General features: G+C 40.9%; 1 protein-coding gene across 2 annotated transcripts in view; it reads left to right on the forward strand.

Annotated features, from left to right (window-relative positions):
* The window catches only part of Mug1 (murinoglobulin 1), a 50,562-nt gene extending 38,207 nt beyond the window's left edge, over positions 1-12,355 (forward strand). The window contains exons 23-36 of one of the 2 annotated variants that reach the window (NM_008645.3): positions 1,783-1,866; positions 2,209-2,385; positions 2,598-2,685; positions 3,742-3,898; positions 4,130-4,204; positions 4,980-5,160; positions 5,880-6,103; positions 7,482-7,700; positions 7,860-7,987; positions 9,102-9,192; positions 9,843-9,911; positions 10,713-10,815; positions 11,861-11,902; positions 12,211-12,355. In NM_008645.3, coding sequence (NP_032671.2) covers positions 1,783-1,866; positions 2,209-2,385; positions 2,598-2,685; positions 3,742-3,898; positions 4,130-4,204; positions 4,980-5,160; positions 5,880-6,103; positions 7,482-7,700; positions 7,860-7,987; positions 9,102-9,192; positions 9,843-9,911; positions 10,713-10,815; positions 11,861-11,902; positions 12,211-12,227 — 1,655 coding nt within the window. In that variant the 3' untranslated portion in view covers positions 12,228-12,355. The other variant, XM_006505698.4, reaches the window with a different exon arrangement.
* Positions 12,356-17,449: the final 5,094 nt, after the last annotated feature.

A 17,449-nucleotide genomic window follows, 5' to 3' on the forward strand; every position in this document is an offset into this window, starting at 1 on the left:
TCATCCATTTCAATACTTAGAAAGGTATAGATGTGGAATGACTGAGATGAACTCACAATTGAAATTTTCTTTAAAATAGGGAAAGGTGGGAATATAGAGAATATTTTGGGAAAAACCATATGTGTTCTTTGTTTAAGCATAAATAGAAAGAGATTTATATGGTTGTAAAATTTCATACATAAGCCAAGCTAAATCATGGTGTGTAGTTAGCATGACATTTTTCTCCAATGGTTGTTTTATGATTTGCCCATTTATCCCTGCTGCTCACTGGAAGCTAACTATTACAGAGAAAATATTGCAACTTATCCCACAAGAGGAAGTTCGCTGTTGCCTATGAGGGACAAGCATAAGGTCAGGGACTGTCCACTCACAATAATGACTCCAAAGCTGGCACCTCTGTTAGCAAATCCGTGTAGTGTCTACTCAAATCATATTTGTCAAAACAATAAAGAATTTACATTTAATTTAATGTAAAATCTATTATTATATGAAAGTTAACAAAACACATGAAATAATGCAAACTTTTTGGTAAAGCAGGTAAACTACTGTAGCAACTCTTAACAGCGGGTGGAAGAAAATCACCATATAATACCAAAATCCTTTTAATGTTTTCCATGAAAGAAAGAGTGGGAAGGTGGTCGCTGTAGATAATTTTTTTAAAGCCAAAGAATGGATAACAAAAGCCATATTCTTTCCACCGGTCAACTCATAACTACTGATTACAAGGCAATCCACTCACCATCCCTGCCATAGGAAAGCAACCCGGAACAGCTGCATGGGATCAGAGAGTTTCCCAAGCAACTCAGGGACCAGGAAGAGCAAAAGGTCGCTCAGGATTTCTCCATTCACTTATCCGGACACACTGGATGTTTACGCATACATTGCTTGGTTCTAGATTTCCATCCTTGAGATAAAACACCGTGACTAAAGCAACTTAGAGAGCTGACCATCTTACATGCTCACAGTCTATCATGAGGCGAAGGCAGGGCAGGAATCCAGAAACAGGAACTGAAGCAGAAGCTGTGGAGGGGTGCAGCTTCCTGTCTTGCTCGACCCTTACTCCGTTTGCTTTCTTATACTCCACAGAATTCTTACACTGGGCCATGACCTACCACATCTATTGTTAAAAAAGAAAAGCCAGCTGTGGTGGCACACGCCTTTAATCCCAGCACTCAGGAGGCAGAGACAGGGGAATTTCTGAGTTCCAGGACAGCCTGGTCTACAAAATGAGTTCCAGGACAGCTAGGGCTATACAGAGAAACCCCATCTCAGAAAAAAAATAATGATGATGATGATGATAATAATAATAATAATGATGATGATGATGATGATGAAAGAAAAGCTTCAAGACCAGCTCACAACCCAGTGTTAGGGAGTCATTTTCTCAGTTGAGTTTCCCTACTCCCCCCAAAACTCTAACTTATGTCAAAGTTCAGACACACAAACACACACGCAAGATTTTCCCACACCAAAATTCAGCCAATAACACATTTTTGTGTGTTTATTGAAACTAATTAAGGCATTGATTAAAGTAGAACTCAGATCACAGAGGCACAGATGTTCCATTTTGGAAAGATGCTTTGCTCCAAGGCAATGGGTGATAAGAGATCATGCTTGGAGCTTGACAAACCTGTGGTATCAGGAATCGTGGATTTGGGATATTTATCTCAAAATCACTTTTCTAGGGAAGCAAGAATGTAGCTCTGAAGACACTGAACTTAGGACTCTTTAGATATGCAGAGTACAGAGATGATCATCTACCACTTTCTTTTGCTTATTAAGATGCTGAGATATCTGAAAAAATGTCCCTGGTCCTCCCACCAACAGTAGTGAAAGATTCAGCAAGAGCCCATTTCTCTGTGATGGGTGAGTCAATCCATCCCTGGGGGACTTGGAACAATATTCATTACCACTGCCCTGCCCCCCACTATGATTCCAAATGTAGCTTCCAAACTACTACACTTGATCTCTTTAGCATCCTTCTTTGTCTTTATCCCCTCAATTCCCACTGGCTTCCAGCACACATCACCCATAAAATTCCTTCACATCACTGAGAAGGGATTCTTTCTTTTTTTTTCAATTTTTTGTTAAATATTTTCTTCATTTACATTTCACATGCTATCCCAAAAGTCACCTATACCCTCCCCCTGCCCTGCTCTTTGTTCTTGAAGATATTGGCCATTCTGATGTCTTGCCTCTCACTTCCAGGTGATATCTTGAGTTCAGCCATAAGAAACACACAAAACCTTCTCCATATGCCCTATGGCTGTGGGGAGCAGAACATGGTCCTTTTTGCTCCCAACATCTACGTACTGAAATATCTGAATGAAACCCAACAGCTGACTCAGAAGATCAAGACTAAAGCCCTTGGGTTCCTCAGAGCTGGTCAGTGAGGCTCAGAAACTCCAACTTGTTCCTGTAAATGTCCTCTCTAGAAATGTCTAGAAATGGGCTTATCATTGCAGGGGAGAACAGAGCACTGTTCTCTGTCAGTCCTATAAGCCAGAGTATGTGAGGGCCTCTGATTTCAGATTTATAGCCTGCCATTCTCTGATGTATCCATTTCTTCAGAACACACCCAAATCCTTGTATTCCAGGTTATCAGAGAGAGCTGAACTACAAACACAAGGATGGCTCCTACAGTGCCTTCGGGGATCAAAATGGCGAAAGAGAAGGAAACACTTGGTAAGAAGAGTCCACTGTGTGCCGGGCCTTGTTCAACTCTTGTTCCTCACAGCAGCTATACATGCATCTTATTTCATGGAAGTCTATGGGTGCCTGGGCCTGAGACGAACATCTCTGAGGTAGCTCAAACCATAATCTGCAGAACTAAGATTCCTTTGAGGCTCATCTGCTTTGACTCTGAACCATGTGCTTTCTTGATGTCAGTAAGCTGACTTTCTCATTTCTCTCCAGGATCATTCATCAGCAAATGCCTGGCTACATTTTGCTGAGCATCCAGAGATGCTCATAACTGAGACTCAAAAATCTCTTGCCATTTTTCATGTGACCTTGCATTATATGAGAATATATTACTGAGAGCTGGAGAGATGGTTCAGGTGCTAAGAGCACTGATTGTTGTTTCAGAGGTCCCAAGTTCAAATCCCAGCAACCACATAGTGACTCAACACCATCTAATGGGATCCGATGCACTATTCTGGTGTGTCTGAAGACAGCAACAGTGTCCTCATATACATAAAACAAATAAATACATCGTTCTGAAAAATTACACACTTACTTAAAAACCCAAAACAAAAACAGACAGATTTATTTAGATAAATCACACAAACAAATGACCAACAGGTGACAAAGAAAAAAAGAGACTGACATGAACCAGAGATAAACCAAGAAGAGTGCTCTAATTTTTTGAGACAGAAAACATATGGCTGGGGTTTTTAGGAAAGGAGATTATTCTGATATACAAAAGGAAATCATGAGAAAGGGGTGGGGAGAAGCCTATGATAAGCAGGTAGGTGTGTTAGACAAACACCAGAGGGTGAAAAATAGAAGAAATGAGAATGAAAAGCAGGAAACACCTGAAACCAAACCTAGTACATGCCCATCTGAGTGGACCATGGAATGGATGACTACTTTGGAGTAGCTAGAGAAGCTGTCCAGCTGTTCTTCTCAGAGACCCTTAGACTCATTGTCATGAGACTGGACTGGGCCCCTGGAAACCCATGTTTATAGGTACTGCCTCAGAACAAAGGATTCATCTCCCCACTCTCCCTCCCCCATCAGGCTCACAGCCTTTGTGCTCAAGTCTTTTGCCCAAGCTCGAGCCTTCATCTTCATCGATGAATCACACATCACCCATGCCTTCACCTGGCTCTCCCAAAAGCAGAAGGACAATGGCTGCTTCCGGAGCTCCGGATCATTGTTCAACAATGCCATGAAGGTGATCTTTTCTGAACTGCTTATAAGAATGGTGACCTAATAACCCCTTAAAGTCCAGCCATACTACTTACCATGGGGAGGAATAAGCCTCTAGGCTGGGAATGTACTTTTTCATAATGGGGATATAAATGGGAATTTCCATTGAATATGTGGATTGGCCTTGAGCAGGGACTGCATCTTGGATGGTTTGCTTGATGTATATTCTGCTGGTCTCACGCCTTCTTGTTTGCAGGGGGGAGTAGATGATGAAATGACCCTCTCTGCCTACATAACCATGGCCCTTCTGGAAAGTTCACTCCCAGCCACGGTAGGTGCCAGCATCCCAAACTGGTGAAAGCCTGTGGATTTTTATCATGTCTAAAGCCAAGTGGCAGCTTTCTTTTTTACAATGCTATACATTTGTCAGAGTGCATCCATGAGCATCCACCTGCTCAATGAAATCCTGTATCTGTTCCAAAAATCAACCCCAAAACACAGCCCTATTTGTCTGTATATTAAATGGAACATAGTTTATAAAAGGAAATGGCTCCCAACAGATGGAGGAGAGGGAAGACAGATAACCAGTGACAGGAAGAAAATAGGAAATAAGTAAGGGAAGTAGGAAATGGGGGTAAAGGAGAGAATAGGAAGGAAGGGACGGAGGGAGAAAGGAAGGGATAAAGGGAAGAAGGGAAGAGGGGAAGAGGGAAAGAGAGGGAGAGAGAGGGAGAGAGGAAGAAGGAGAGGGAGAGAGGGAATGGGAGAGAGAGAGCAGGAAGGAAAAAGTGAAAGAATGGGGAAGAGGGAGAAGGAAGGGAGTTAGAAGGGGGAGTGAGGAGAGAGGTTGGGAGAGAAGAGGAAGTAAGGGAAGGAAGGAGAAAAGAAGGGAGAGACAGAGAGGGAAGAATGGAGAGAGATGTAGGGGAATGTGAGGGAGATACTGAGAAAGAATGGGGAGGAGGTACGGAGGGAAGAGAAGAAAGGGGAGGAGAGGGAGGGAGGATTGATTTGAAAAGCATTACCTCCTAAAGCCTCCATATTTGTCCCAGGATCTGCTAGGACCCTTTTTTCACATAGCTCAGTTTACCTTCTTCTCCCAACAGCATCCTGTTGTCTCCAAAGCCCTGAGCTGCCTGGAGTCATCCTGGAAGACCATAGAACAAGAACGAAATGCCAGCTTTGTGTACACCAAGGCTTTGATGGCCTATGCTTTTGCTCTGGCGGGGAACCAGAATAAGAGAGATGAAATCCTGAAGTCACTTGATGAGGAAGCTATAAAAGAAAGTAAGACTGTGTTCTAAAGTTTCTCTTTATTTAGCTCCTGTGAAGAAAAGCAGGTGAGCACATGGAGCATGGATAGCGCTGTTAGTCCCGAATCTTTGGCATACTGAGGTTTCTCCTTGGACTGCCCCATGAAGAAATGAGTCTTCTTTCTACACAACAACCTTCTCTTTGGTATTTTCTGACAGTGTGACCAAAATCAGCAAATATACAATCATAGTAGAATGCACACAGGTCAAACTAGGTTACAAAGGTGAATGTATTTAAAGCTTAGCTTTTCTCTCTGCTAAGGATATACCTACCAGGAGCAGTAAAGACTATGAAGAACACAAAGAGGAAAGATGCATCAAGGTTTTCAATTGCAACTCTAAACCCACTGGGAAACTTTACTAAATCATTTGGTGTGAACACTGAACAAGCAACATTTTGTTCGGTGTGAGGGAGCTAAGGAGTAAAAGAATTATGTCTGCCATTGTCTCCTCAACTAGAGCACCATTGAGGAATGGTTTAGTTAATAACTTACACATTTCTTTCATGGGCTTTCTCAATCACAATCCATTACACCAACTGGAGATTTTTACTGAGGATTAGCAAATCTGGGCATACTGGGAGTGAAATTTTTGAAACCCTCTACAATCTTTTATAGTTCCTTCTTTCTACATATGAACTTGAAATCATTGACCACTCAGACTTTAAATTATTTCTCAATTTTTAACCCTAAGACAACTCTATCCACTGGAAAAGACCTCAGAAATCCAGGAAATCTGAACACCATTTGTACAAACCCCAGGCTTCCTCTGCTGAAGTAGAGATGAATGCATATGTGGTCCTGGCTCGCCTCACTGCCCAGCCAGCCCCATCCCCTGAGGATCTGACTTTGTCAATGAGCACCATCATGTGGCTCACAAAGCAACAGAATTCCAATGGTGGCTTCTCCTCCACACAGGTTGGTGGTTTCCCATTAGAGTCCCCATGGGGTTAGGAGATTTGAACAAGAGACACAAAGCAGTATAAACATGAAAAGGAGAGAAGAACAAGGAAATATTAGTCTAGGATATTTTCTGTCAATAGGAAGTGATGGAAGATATGTCCTGTAACAAATTGCCATAGTTCCTGTGCCCATCCACAGGAATTCTCCTCATACCATGGCTAGGGAAACAGGCCAATGGTACTGAGAACTTGTAACACAAATCCAGTGCTTACTATAAGACAATGACAAATATCCTGGACTATCCACAATCCTAGACATAGCTCCTGTGCCCTAGAACAGATTGTGGAGCCCTAAGACCAAACCAACATATCTGTTTCCCTACTGACCTTAGGTACAGCTGTTTCCCTTCTCCTGACAGACTCTCCTAATCTTAAGTAAAGACAGATCACCCTCAGGGTTTCTCCAAGCCAGCAGGAAGTCCTGCTGCCCTGCTTAACCTCTTGCTAGTTGGAAACAGCCAGGACTGTAAACTATTCTCTTTATCATCTAGTCAGTAAAACTATCAAGAGATAATATCTCACATCCCTGGAAATGCACATCTACTACAATAACTATAATTTATGCTCCAGGTATTCTGGGCAGACATGGCAGAATTAATTTCCAGAGAAATATAGCGAGATGGCAGGGCCCTCCAAAGGGGAAATATGATGTACTAAAAGAAAATTTCTGTGATACTAGACATCATGTTTTGCAGTTCCGTTCTTTCCATCTTTCCTTTCAATAGATTGTCCCTGTTGTGACAGTAAAACTCTCACTGCATGTTTCTGCTCTCTGGTTGGGCTCTGTTCTCAGGGTAGCATCTGGACCTCTCTGGATAGGGAAGGATCATGTGACAGAGATCCTTTCTGGAGCATGAAGTACTCTTGCCCAGAGTATGCCACCGAGGAGCAAGGCAGTGAAACACAACACTAGATCATAGATTTCCCTATTTAATAAGATTGGATCAGGACAGGCACTTGGCCATGCTGTTTGTGTGTCCTGATGGCTCAGCAAGGACAGAAGCAAGTTTATTGAGGAGTGCAGGGTTGTGATTTTGTGGGGTTATGGAGGGTATAAACAAGGGAACCAGGGACAAAGGAAGAAAAACAATGAATGCCAGGAGAAAATCTCTTTTGTATTTATATTTTTTTGATGGATACAGTGCTCCAAGGAAGAAAACCATGTGAATATTTTTGACTTTCAAATGTATTCTATATTAAAGCCTGAAATAAAGTCTTGAGCTCAAATAATTAGAGAAAAAAAATCTCATGACAGCTTGTGACAGCCAAAACAAACAAAGCTCAAGACCTTCCAAATGGCTGCTACCCTTAATGTATTTATTCATTCCCATCAGGACACTGTGGTGGCCCTTGATGCTCTGTCCAAATATGGAGCAGTGACTTTTTCGAGAAGTCAGAAAACGACTTTGGTGACTATCCAATCTACAGGGTCATTTTCCCAAAAGTTCCAAGTGGAGAACAGTAATCGCCTGTTACTACAGCAGGTCGCATTACCAGACATTCCTGGGGACTATACCATCAGTGTGTCAGGGGAAGGATGTGTGTATGCTCAGGTAAGATGCTGGGAAGTTGTGGGTATGCAGCTGCGAGCCTTCTTCCCCAAAATGTAAAGTCTGACTTTGCTACCTGCACACATTATGCTCAAAGTGGGAAAAATTGATCCAAGGACACAGTGCAATGGAGGTGAAATATTTCTGTTCACTACTTGTCAGACTATGCTGAGATACAACATGCACTTGGAGAAGCAGCTGTCTGCATTTGCTATATGGGTACAGACAGTACCTCTAACTTGTAATAACCCCAAAGGCCACAACAGCTTCCAGATCTCACTAGAAATCAGGTATGAGATAGGCATGTGTGTCTGTCTCTGTGTGAATCTCTTTCTCTGTCTCTGTATGAGCATCTGTCTCTGTCTATGTATGAACATCTGTCTCTGTCTCTCAGTTACTATCAGGCTGTCTTTCTAGACCTCTTCATGTAACAGATTCAAAGATATCTAAAGTGAGTCTCTTCATTATAATTTTGTTTTAACTGTAAAAAAAATTAAGAATACTGGACTTCAAAGTAAACAATGAAGAATTGTACTTTTATGATTTCTAATTAGTATACTTTTAGGATTCTTTTCTTGCCCACTATCATAATAAAATAATATGTTATTCTTTTCCAAGAGACCTTAACATACATTATTCTTCTTCACCAACAAAGAAGAGCCTTCCTGGTCTTTTAAGATTCCATTTTTCTAGAAGAAAAAAGATATTCAGTTCTTCTGGCACTTGTGAAAATCTTTGTGCAAAATATAACCAGCAACTGGGTCTGACTGCAGAAACCATAGGGATCTTGGATGGAAAGAAGGCATCCACATCCACAGAGTGATTTATCATCATACTTACGCAAGTGTGTGTGTGTGCGTGTGTGTGCATGCGTGTGTGTGTGTGTGTGTGTGTGTGTGCATGTGTGTGTGTGCGGGTGTATGTGTGTGAGTGTGTGCATGTGTGCATGTGCTTGTGCGTGTGTGTGCGTGTATGTGTGTGTGTGAGTGTGTGTGCTTGTGTGCGTGTGTGGAAGTGTGCGTGTGTGTGTGTGTGTGTATGAGTGTATGTGTGTGAGTGTGTGTGTAGGAGTGGGGGGTGTATGTGTGCCAGCACATGTGTGTATGGCAAAGAACAATGTCAGCCATCAGCCCTCTGGTTCCATACATACTTCTTTTAGATATGAGGTCTCTTACTGGTTAAGCAGATGCTGCTGGTAAGCCAGCATGCTTGACAGTCACAGCCATTTTAATGCACTCTCCAGATGATATTGTTATGCACTCTATTTATATTAATAGTAAAGGCCATGTATTATAAAGTATGGAAAAATCCCACAGGCTATATCAGGAATTACTGCTGGGCCTTAAAAAAGACAAGATTGAAACTATTAAGATGACTCCTTTTGTCCATTTCTTTGGTCTATAGTTACACAGGCAGCCGGCCAGCCTCCAACATGGTGATTGCTGATGTGAAGATGCTATCTGGTTTCATCCCATTGAAACCAACAGTGAAAAAGGTAAACAGAGATGGGATGTTTGGATTCTCTATATCCGCAGATTAGGAGCCTGCCAACACCATCAGAATTATGCCAACCCATCCATGTCAAAGCAATGTTAGCATTAATTTAACACACTTGGATGGTGTTAAAATGCTGATATTTTTATGGATGGTGATAGCAGCCAGCACAAGAAATATGAGAAAGTTCTCTGAATTCATTGAGTCCACAATATAGCTAACAATAACTTTTAAAGTGTAATGATCCTGGTCAGTAGTGATTCAGAGGAAAATATTATTAAACATCAGAATTTTAGGTGTAGTTTTAAATGTTTGAAGAACTATGAAAATTAACAATAAGCTAAAGGCAATATCAGAGCAGAGAATATTGGGTAAGTACTACCAAATAGGTGACAATTTTATGTTCAAATGAAGTAAAAAAATACCTACTACTACATCAGATCATATTCAGTTGGGCCTTTAGTAGAGTAGCATTCACAATTTTCAAAATATATTTTCATTCTTATTGGAAATGTTTCTTCGGGTTCATTAAAATGAATTCAATAACATCACCTTTCTAACACCTTTACTTCAACAGTTCATTTGCCTCTCTCACTCGCCCTCCAAGGCCTTTGCTTTTTCATTAACATGGGGGTTTTCTCTCATTTTCAGCTTGAAAGATTAGAGCACGTGAGCAGAACAGAAGTGAGCAACAACAATGTCTTAATATATTTGGATCAGGTACGATTCCTTCCTGCCTCCTTAGACATATTGAGGTTGACATTGCTTGATCTATGTGGGTCAGGTGAGGGTCCTTCCAATCTTCCTATAGATGCTGAGGTGAGGTTTCTCCCTTGATGTGTCTATGTGGGAAGCACATAGGAGAAGAGAGGCAATTTTAAGGAACCCTTTAAAATTACAGGCTCAATACCTCACACTACATGATATTTTGATTTCTTTTCTCTGGCCTGGACACATGACTCAGCATTTAAGGGCATATACTCCTCTTGCAGGAGACCAAAATTCAGTTCCCAGAATTCATACCAACTCACAACTGCCTGTAATTCCTGTCCAGAAGATCTGATTCCTTCTTTTATGATCCATCAGTACACACACACACACACACACACACACAAACACACACACACAATAATAATAATAACTATTATTATTATTATAACAAAAATTAAAATATTTAAATATTATTTCTTCATTGCTGGCTTTCCTGAGACCTCACATAGGGTCTCAAGTGAGCAAATCAAATGGTTTACCACCTCTTAAAATGGACAAAGTCAAATCTCATACATTAAGGAGGAATATGAACTTTTGGAATGGTTTGATAGACTGGAAAAGATTCACCTAGGAAGCCTCTACTTCAGTTTCCCCAGCCACCAGTTTGAAATCCATATCACCATATCACCATCCACATAGGTGAACAGTTAAATAAGACCATAACTGTGAGGTTAAGTGCTATCCAATGAAAAACTGAAGAAAAACACTAGTTCCTCTCATGAGTCTGGATTGTTTTCCTCTCTTTCCCAGGTGACCAATCAGACACTGGCCTTCTCCTTCATCATTCAACAAGATATCCCAGTAAGGAACCTGCAGCCTGCCATTGTGAAAGTCTATGACTACTATGAGACAGGTGAGCCAGAAATGGTGATGGACCCTTGTGGTTTTGTTTTACTTACAGTTCCTCAGTATGTAGACCAAGCTGGACCAAAATCTCAGACCTCTATATTCAGTGTCCCAAATGCTGACATTTCAGGAATATGGCATCATACCCACTGTTAAAAGCAATTTTTTTCAACCACTGACCCATTATATAGGTAAGACAACCATTTATCAAATTTGAGTTTATTCATCTACTGATGCCTTATTCCTGTTTGTCCAAGCAACCATGTGGGATCAAACATGTTCACATAACCAAAGGGACCAAAAGTTTTAAAAAATAAGTCCTCTAGGTTTAAAGGCACACAACACTTCCTATTAACACAGCAATGGGAAGATAAGGAATTGTACAAATAATTACAGAAGTTATAAAAAGATGAGAGAGAACTGTAGTCTGTGCGCACAGTGGTGACCAAAGATATACAACAAAGCCAGAGCTGTGGAATTAAATGGGGGATTTCCTATCAAGTGAAGAGATATACCAAATGTTTCAGACTGGAATAATTCAAGAAAATTTGAAGGAAAACCAGAAACAGCACAGAATCTGGAAGGATATATGTGTAAAATTACCCCAACTGTGACTCTACTCAAATACTGTAGAAGAAGCACACTTGGATTTTCTCCACAGGGTGAAAGATTCCAGTATTGGTATATGTTTGATTCTTTATTCAGTGAGAGGCTGGCACAGTACTGTGTCTGTGGAAGTCTGAGGGCCATTGAGGTAAATGTGTTCTCTCCTGCCATGTGGATCCTGAAGACTGAACTCACTAAGGTCATACGACATGTCAGCAAGCACTCTTGCCCACTGAGCCATCTTGCTGGCCCAGGGTAAAAGTATCAACCAGTAGCTTGAAGGGAAGAAATTCCCTTGTTTGGTTTGTCTGATGTCCCCAGAGAGATGACTTTTAAGCAATCATCCAGGTCCTGATTGAGGAAAGTAGTCAGTCCTAACACATCACCCTCCATAACCTCCTCTCTCAAAACCTCCCATTCTCAAGTTTGAATCCCATCTCTTTCAGATGAAATGGCTTTTGCTGAATACAGCAGCCCCTGCAGCACAGGTGAGTACCCAGCACTCCTACCCCAAGCCTTTCTCTGACTTCCTTCCCCTCAACATTATCCTGAAATTTGTTAGATGATCTCAGACAATTCTCAGGAAATGTAGAAATGTGCACATTTGGATTGGCATTCCAGCCCCTGAGGACTCCTCCAACTTCTTTACCAAAGTGTATGGTAGCTTATAGTAGAAAATCTGAAGGACACCATTCTCCATCACTGCCAGTTTGCTTTTCTGCAGAGACCCCTGCTATCTGTGCCCAGGTAGATTATACTCATCATATGTGTTGTTTTCTTCTATCCCCATACACAGACAAACAAAATGTTTGAAACTCCTATTTGTAGACAAGGCATTGCTGGAATCCCCAGACCCAGGAACCTTCAAGATGGTGATTTGTGTTTGTCTCTGAAATACAACTACTGAACAAGCTTGATAAATAAATGCCTAGTCCTCGAGAGTCTCTATCTGTCATTATTTCTTCACTTAATCCAAATTTACTCCATGTTCAGTTAGTGTTTGCCTGATAGCCTCACATTTGTGATGCCAGAAATGACATTTAAACAAAAATAGCATGCATTGTAAACATGGGAGACACTTTACAACTTCTTCAAGAAGACAGAGCTCCAAACATGAAGCTTAACACCATGGCAACCTTACTTCCATAAGGCAATCATGATGGGTATAATAGTGTAGCAAGACTATACTGCAAGCAAGAAATGGTGATTCATGCATGCATTCAGAGAATTTCTGGGGGATGAGGTAGGAGAGTCACAAATTCAAAAGTGATCCAGGCTACTTTCCAAGTACCAAATGAGCCTGGGCTTCATAACAAGACCTTGTCTTAAAAAATCAAAAGGCAGGAATTAGGGTTTGATGGTAAAATACTTGACCATTTTCAAGCTGTGGATTCAATTTCTAACACAAAAAGGAAGTGGTTGATGTAATACATCCAAATAAAAAAACTTTTTACAAAGAAAAAAAAGAGGCTTTCAGTGCCAGGAAAATGGCTCTGCTGACTGGCCGGTGGGGTGCCATGTTGAAGACCTCAATCATAATTTTGTTAAGTTATCTAATGAAGGGTGTAGTGATTGAATGTAAAATGTCCTGAGTGGGCTCAGGTGTTTGAGCAGTTGGTTAGACCCAAGCTGGTTCTGTTCTGTAAGGATGTAACATTTTTGGAATTTGGGTCCTACATGGCAGTAGGGGTGAAACTTAAGAATTCTAATCCAGCCAAGTTCTGTTTGCTTCTTGACCTATGAGTTGTGAGGAATCCATTTCCCAAGCTTTTGCATCTTTGAACATAAACATTCCTAGCCACTATGCTTCCCCCACTATGACAGGATCTGTTGCCTGGACAAGGGAACCATCAGCTGATTATTAGGTGTTTACACACATGAGCCTATGGAGATATTTGAGATTCAAACCCTATCAGTTAGTTAGCCTGTTAGTTAGTTAGTTAGCAGCATGTCATAGGGAGGGAATCAACTTATTTAATGACAGGAATTCAAGACAGGTAAAGCAGAGTGCAAAGTCCCATAATGTGACTTACCTGTTGCCCTTTGGCCAGCCCCTTTTAAAAGTTCCACCACCTTCCAAAAGCACCACAGACTGAGGGGCAAACTTGAACACAAGCACCCAGTTGTAAAATCAATAGTTGTTATTGTGAACCATTTAGAGATGATGGGGATATTAAGAGCTGAATATTGTCCTCACAGGGCTATACCAGTCTCCTCCTCACTGGCTTACTGTTTTTCTTTGGTGACTATGAGGTAAAAACTTGACTTATTTTGCTTTGGTTTGCTGTGCCCTCTGGCCTCAGGGTGCCCTCAACCCAGAACCTAAAGGAGCAGGGACAATCAATTGATTAAAATGAAACTTTCCATTTCTGAGTTGATTGTGGAAGACACATGCACCAGTAAAGAAAAGGCTGTTGTAGCAGAAGCAAGAGGGTAGGGTCTTTATCATAGCTCTGTAATCATGTCTGGGTTTGGAGGGCAACAATGGCAAACAAAGGTGTTGTGGGAAGAGTACAACATTTCTGTCTCATTCACACTTTGGAAGACTGGTTATAGATATAATCAACTTCTTTAGAACATTAGTTATGTAATCTTTCTGGAAAGCCAAAATTGTTTCATCCCATACATTAAGTTCTAGGACAAAATGAAAGTCTCCTAAGAGATTTTAACAGTGGAATGTTTCTGAAGACTAGACATAGCTTCCAATGCAAATATATTAGACTATTTTTAGGTAAAGAAAACACGTTTCTAGAATCTTTGTGTATTTTTTTCTTTTCTGTCATTTTATTAAAACCATGAAAAAATAAGAAATTGTGAACATACTGCAGTAGGGTCCCTATACCAAATGCAGAAAAACAGCTGTACTTGGACTCAGTGAATGACAAAGGAGAAAGAAGGGAAAGATGAAGTTGGGAGAAGAAGATGAGGTGGGGAAGATGATCAAAGAATGAAAAAAATGGCCAAAAGGAAGAGATATGGGGGAAAAATAACTGTGGAAATTTAACATGGTAAAATAAAAAATTAATATATACAACATCATATTCCCTTTAACCCACCAAAACCACAGCCCCAACTCAAGTTCAGATCCATATGGAATGAAGAACTAAATTCCATGATGGAGCACCAATTCAGCCCATGGCATTGTTGGACAAGAGTCAGGCTCCAAAGCTTCAGAAAATGATCCTCCCATCTCCATGACTTTTGCTGACAAGCAGACTTACTGAGGTGTACAACCGATTGACCCTCGAACTAGGTCTCTGGACTTCTCCTAGAAGGAAACTAATTATGTGGGTGAAAGATCCACCCTCATAATCTCATAATTTCCCAAAAGTCCCCATCGCTAAATAGCACCATATTGGGAATGAGGATTTGCAAATGTTGAATGGTCAGAACCATTGAATCTGTGGTGACTCAGTTATCACAATCAACAGCAGAGTCAACATGACAGAATGAACTATGTGACTCACACAGACCCACAGTAGTGAACTGCCTAATCAATGACTATGGCCACAACTAAAACAGATAAGCCTACTGACTCCTCTCACTTGATCTTTATAAACAGAAAACTTTCAAGCCAAATACATAAAACTCTGGACTGAATTACAAAACTGTCAACGCCAATTCCCAGACATGAGCCAGTTTACAGGGAAGGAAGGTTTGAGTTCCTTGAGGAAAGACACTCTGTGGCACCAATCATGTACATTCAATACTTTCTTCCCTAAAAGGACCTTGGACCTGTATCAGGGTAAGTGTATACTGAAAAGAAAGCAGTAATTAGATTCTTAGAGAATAAGTGGACTCATTTACATTGAATTAATTCCACTGTAGCCCCCCAGTCAAAAGAAAGGTTACTGGGGGTAGGAGATAAGGGGAATTATTTTAAAAGTTTAAACTGTAGTAACCAGAAAGTCTGGAGTAAATAATAAATTTCTAATCATGAACATGACTGATAAATTATGTACATTTCTTGACATACATATGAGTAGATCGTATACATTTTTGACACGTGTATGATATAGACCAAGGAACATCAAGGAACAGTGTAAACAGAACTAATGATGTACAGAAGATAGTTATTGACAGGCATGCTAATTAAGCCAAAAATATGTGAATCCTTTATCAACAAGTGACGAAGAGTGGACTCACATTTCAAAGTCTCTTGGGCTACAGCTTACATTTAAAAAAAACAAAAAACAAAACAAAACAAACAAACAAAAAAAAAACAAAATAAAACAAAAAAACAACCCCCCCCCACAATTATATTGATGTTGAATGGGGTCAGAACCACATAGGTCTTTTTGCAGAGTTCAGTGGTATTTTACAGACACCACAGGAAAATTATTTTTGGCTTACATTTCCTCTTAGTTATTTTGGTTTTATATTTTATCCAGAACAAACATTAATAATTTATGTTAACAGGTCTGGACCATAGTCATAGACAGTCTCATAAGTCTTGACAAGGAGAGAGTGGCTACTTGGCGGTAGGGGGAAGGGAATTCTGAGAAGTGTGTAGGCAGGAACAAAACAGAGCCGGGGCAGGATGGTATCACCATAGTGATTTTGGTATAACGAGCAATGAAACCAAACCAAAGCAGTAGCAATCTCCCCAGAAGAAGAACTAAAGACCTAATAGATCCACTTCTGAATCCTATAGAAACTTTAGAAGGACTAACATAAATATCTCTTACATTATTCCATAAACCAAAGGGAAAAGGAATAAATGCTTCCTAAACTCCCATGAATGGGAGGAAATTCTCCAATAAAACACTTCTACAGTTGGTATTACCCTGACACCAAAACTAGATAAGGATACACACACAAACTAACTGAAAAGCATTTTCTGGAGGAACTCGGACAAGCCTATGAGTGCAGGTAGGACCACTGCTACTGCTCAGAAGAACCCTCTCAGAAACCTCAGGACACAGTTACCAAGGGGCTGAAGGGGATGGGAGACTTCAGTCTCCCTCTGCATCCACCAGACCTGATCCTGTGCCACAGAGCTACATACAAAAATACACTTATTTATAATAGCCAGAAGCTGGAAAGAACCCAGATGCCCCTCAACAGAGGATTGGATACAGAAAATGTGGTACATCTACACAATGGAGTACTACTCAGCTATTAAAAAGAATGAATTTATGAAATTCCTAGCCAAATGGATGGACCTGGAGGGCATCATCCTGAGTGAGGTAACACATTCACAAAGGAACTCACACAATATGTACTCACTGATAAGTGGATATTAGCCCAAAACCTAGGATACCCAAGATATAAGATACAATTTCCTAAACACATGAAACTCAAGAAAAATGAAGACTGAAGTGTGGACACTATGCCCCTCCTTAGAATTGGGAGCAAAACACCCATGGAAGGAGTTACAGAGACAAAGTTTGGAGCTGAGATGAAAGGATGGACCATGTAGAGACTGCCATATCCAGGGATCCACCCCATAATCAGCATCCAAACACTGACACCATTGCATACACTAGCAAGATTTTATCGAAAGGACCCAGATGTAGCTGTCTCTTGTGAGACTATGCCGGGGCCTAGCAAACACAGAAGTGGATGCTCACAGTCAGCTAATGGATGGATCACAGGGCTCCCAATGGAGGAGCTAGAGAAAGTACCCAAGGAGCTAAAGGGATCTGCAACCCCATAGGCAGAACAACATTATGAACTAACCAGTACCTCGGAGCTCTTGACTCTAGCTGCATATGTATCAAAAGATGGCCTAATCGGCCATCACTGGAAAGAGAGGCCCATTGGACACGCAAACTTTATATGCCCCACTACAGGGGAACGCCAGGGCCAAAAAGGGGGGGTGGGTGGGTAGGGGAGTGGGGGTGGGTGGGTATGTGGGACTTTTGGTATAGCATTGGAAATGTAAATGAGCTAAATACCTAATAAAATGGAAAAAAAACAAACAAACAACAACAACAACAACAAAAAAAAATACCAGCATGAGAGAGCTGGTCTCCAAGGAGTGCCTACACACCTGCAAACACAAGTAAGACAACCACTTCAATTTCTTCAAT

The sequence above is a fragment of the Mus musculus genome, chromosome 6, assembly GCF_000001635.26.
Source record: "Mus musculus strain C57BL/6J chromosome 6, GRCm38.p6 C57BL/6J".
NCBI lineage: Eukaryota > Metazoa > Chordata > Mammalia > Rodentia > Muridae > Mus > Mus musculus.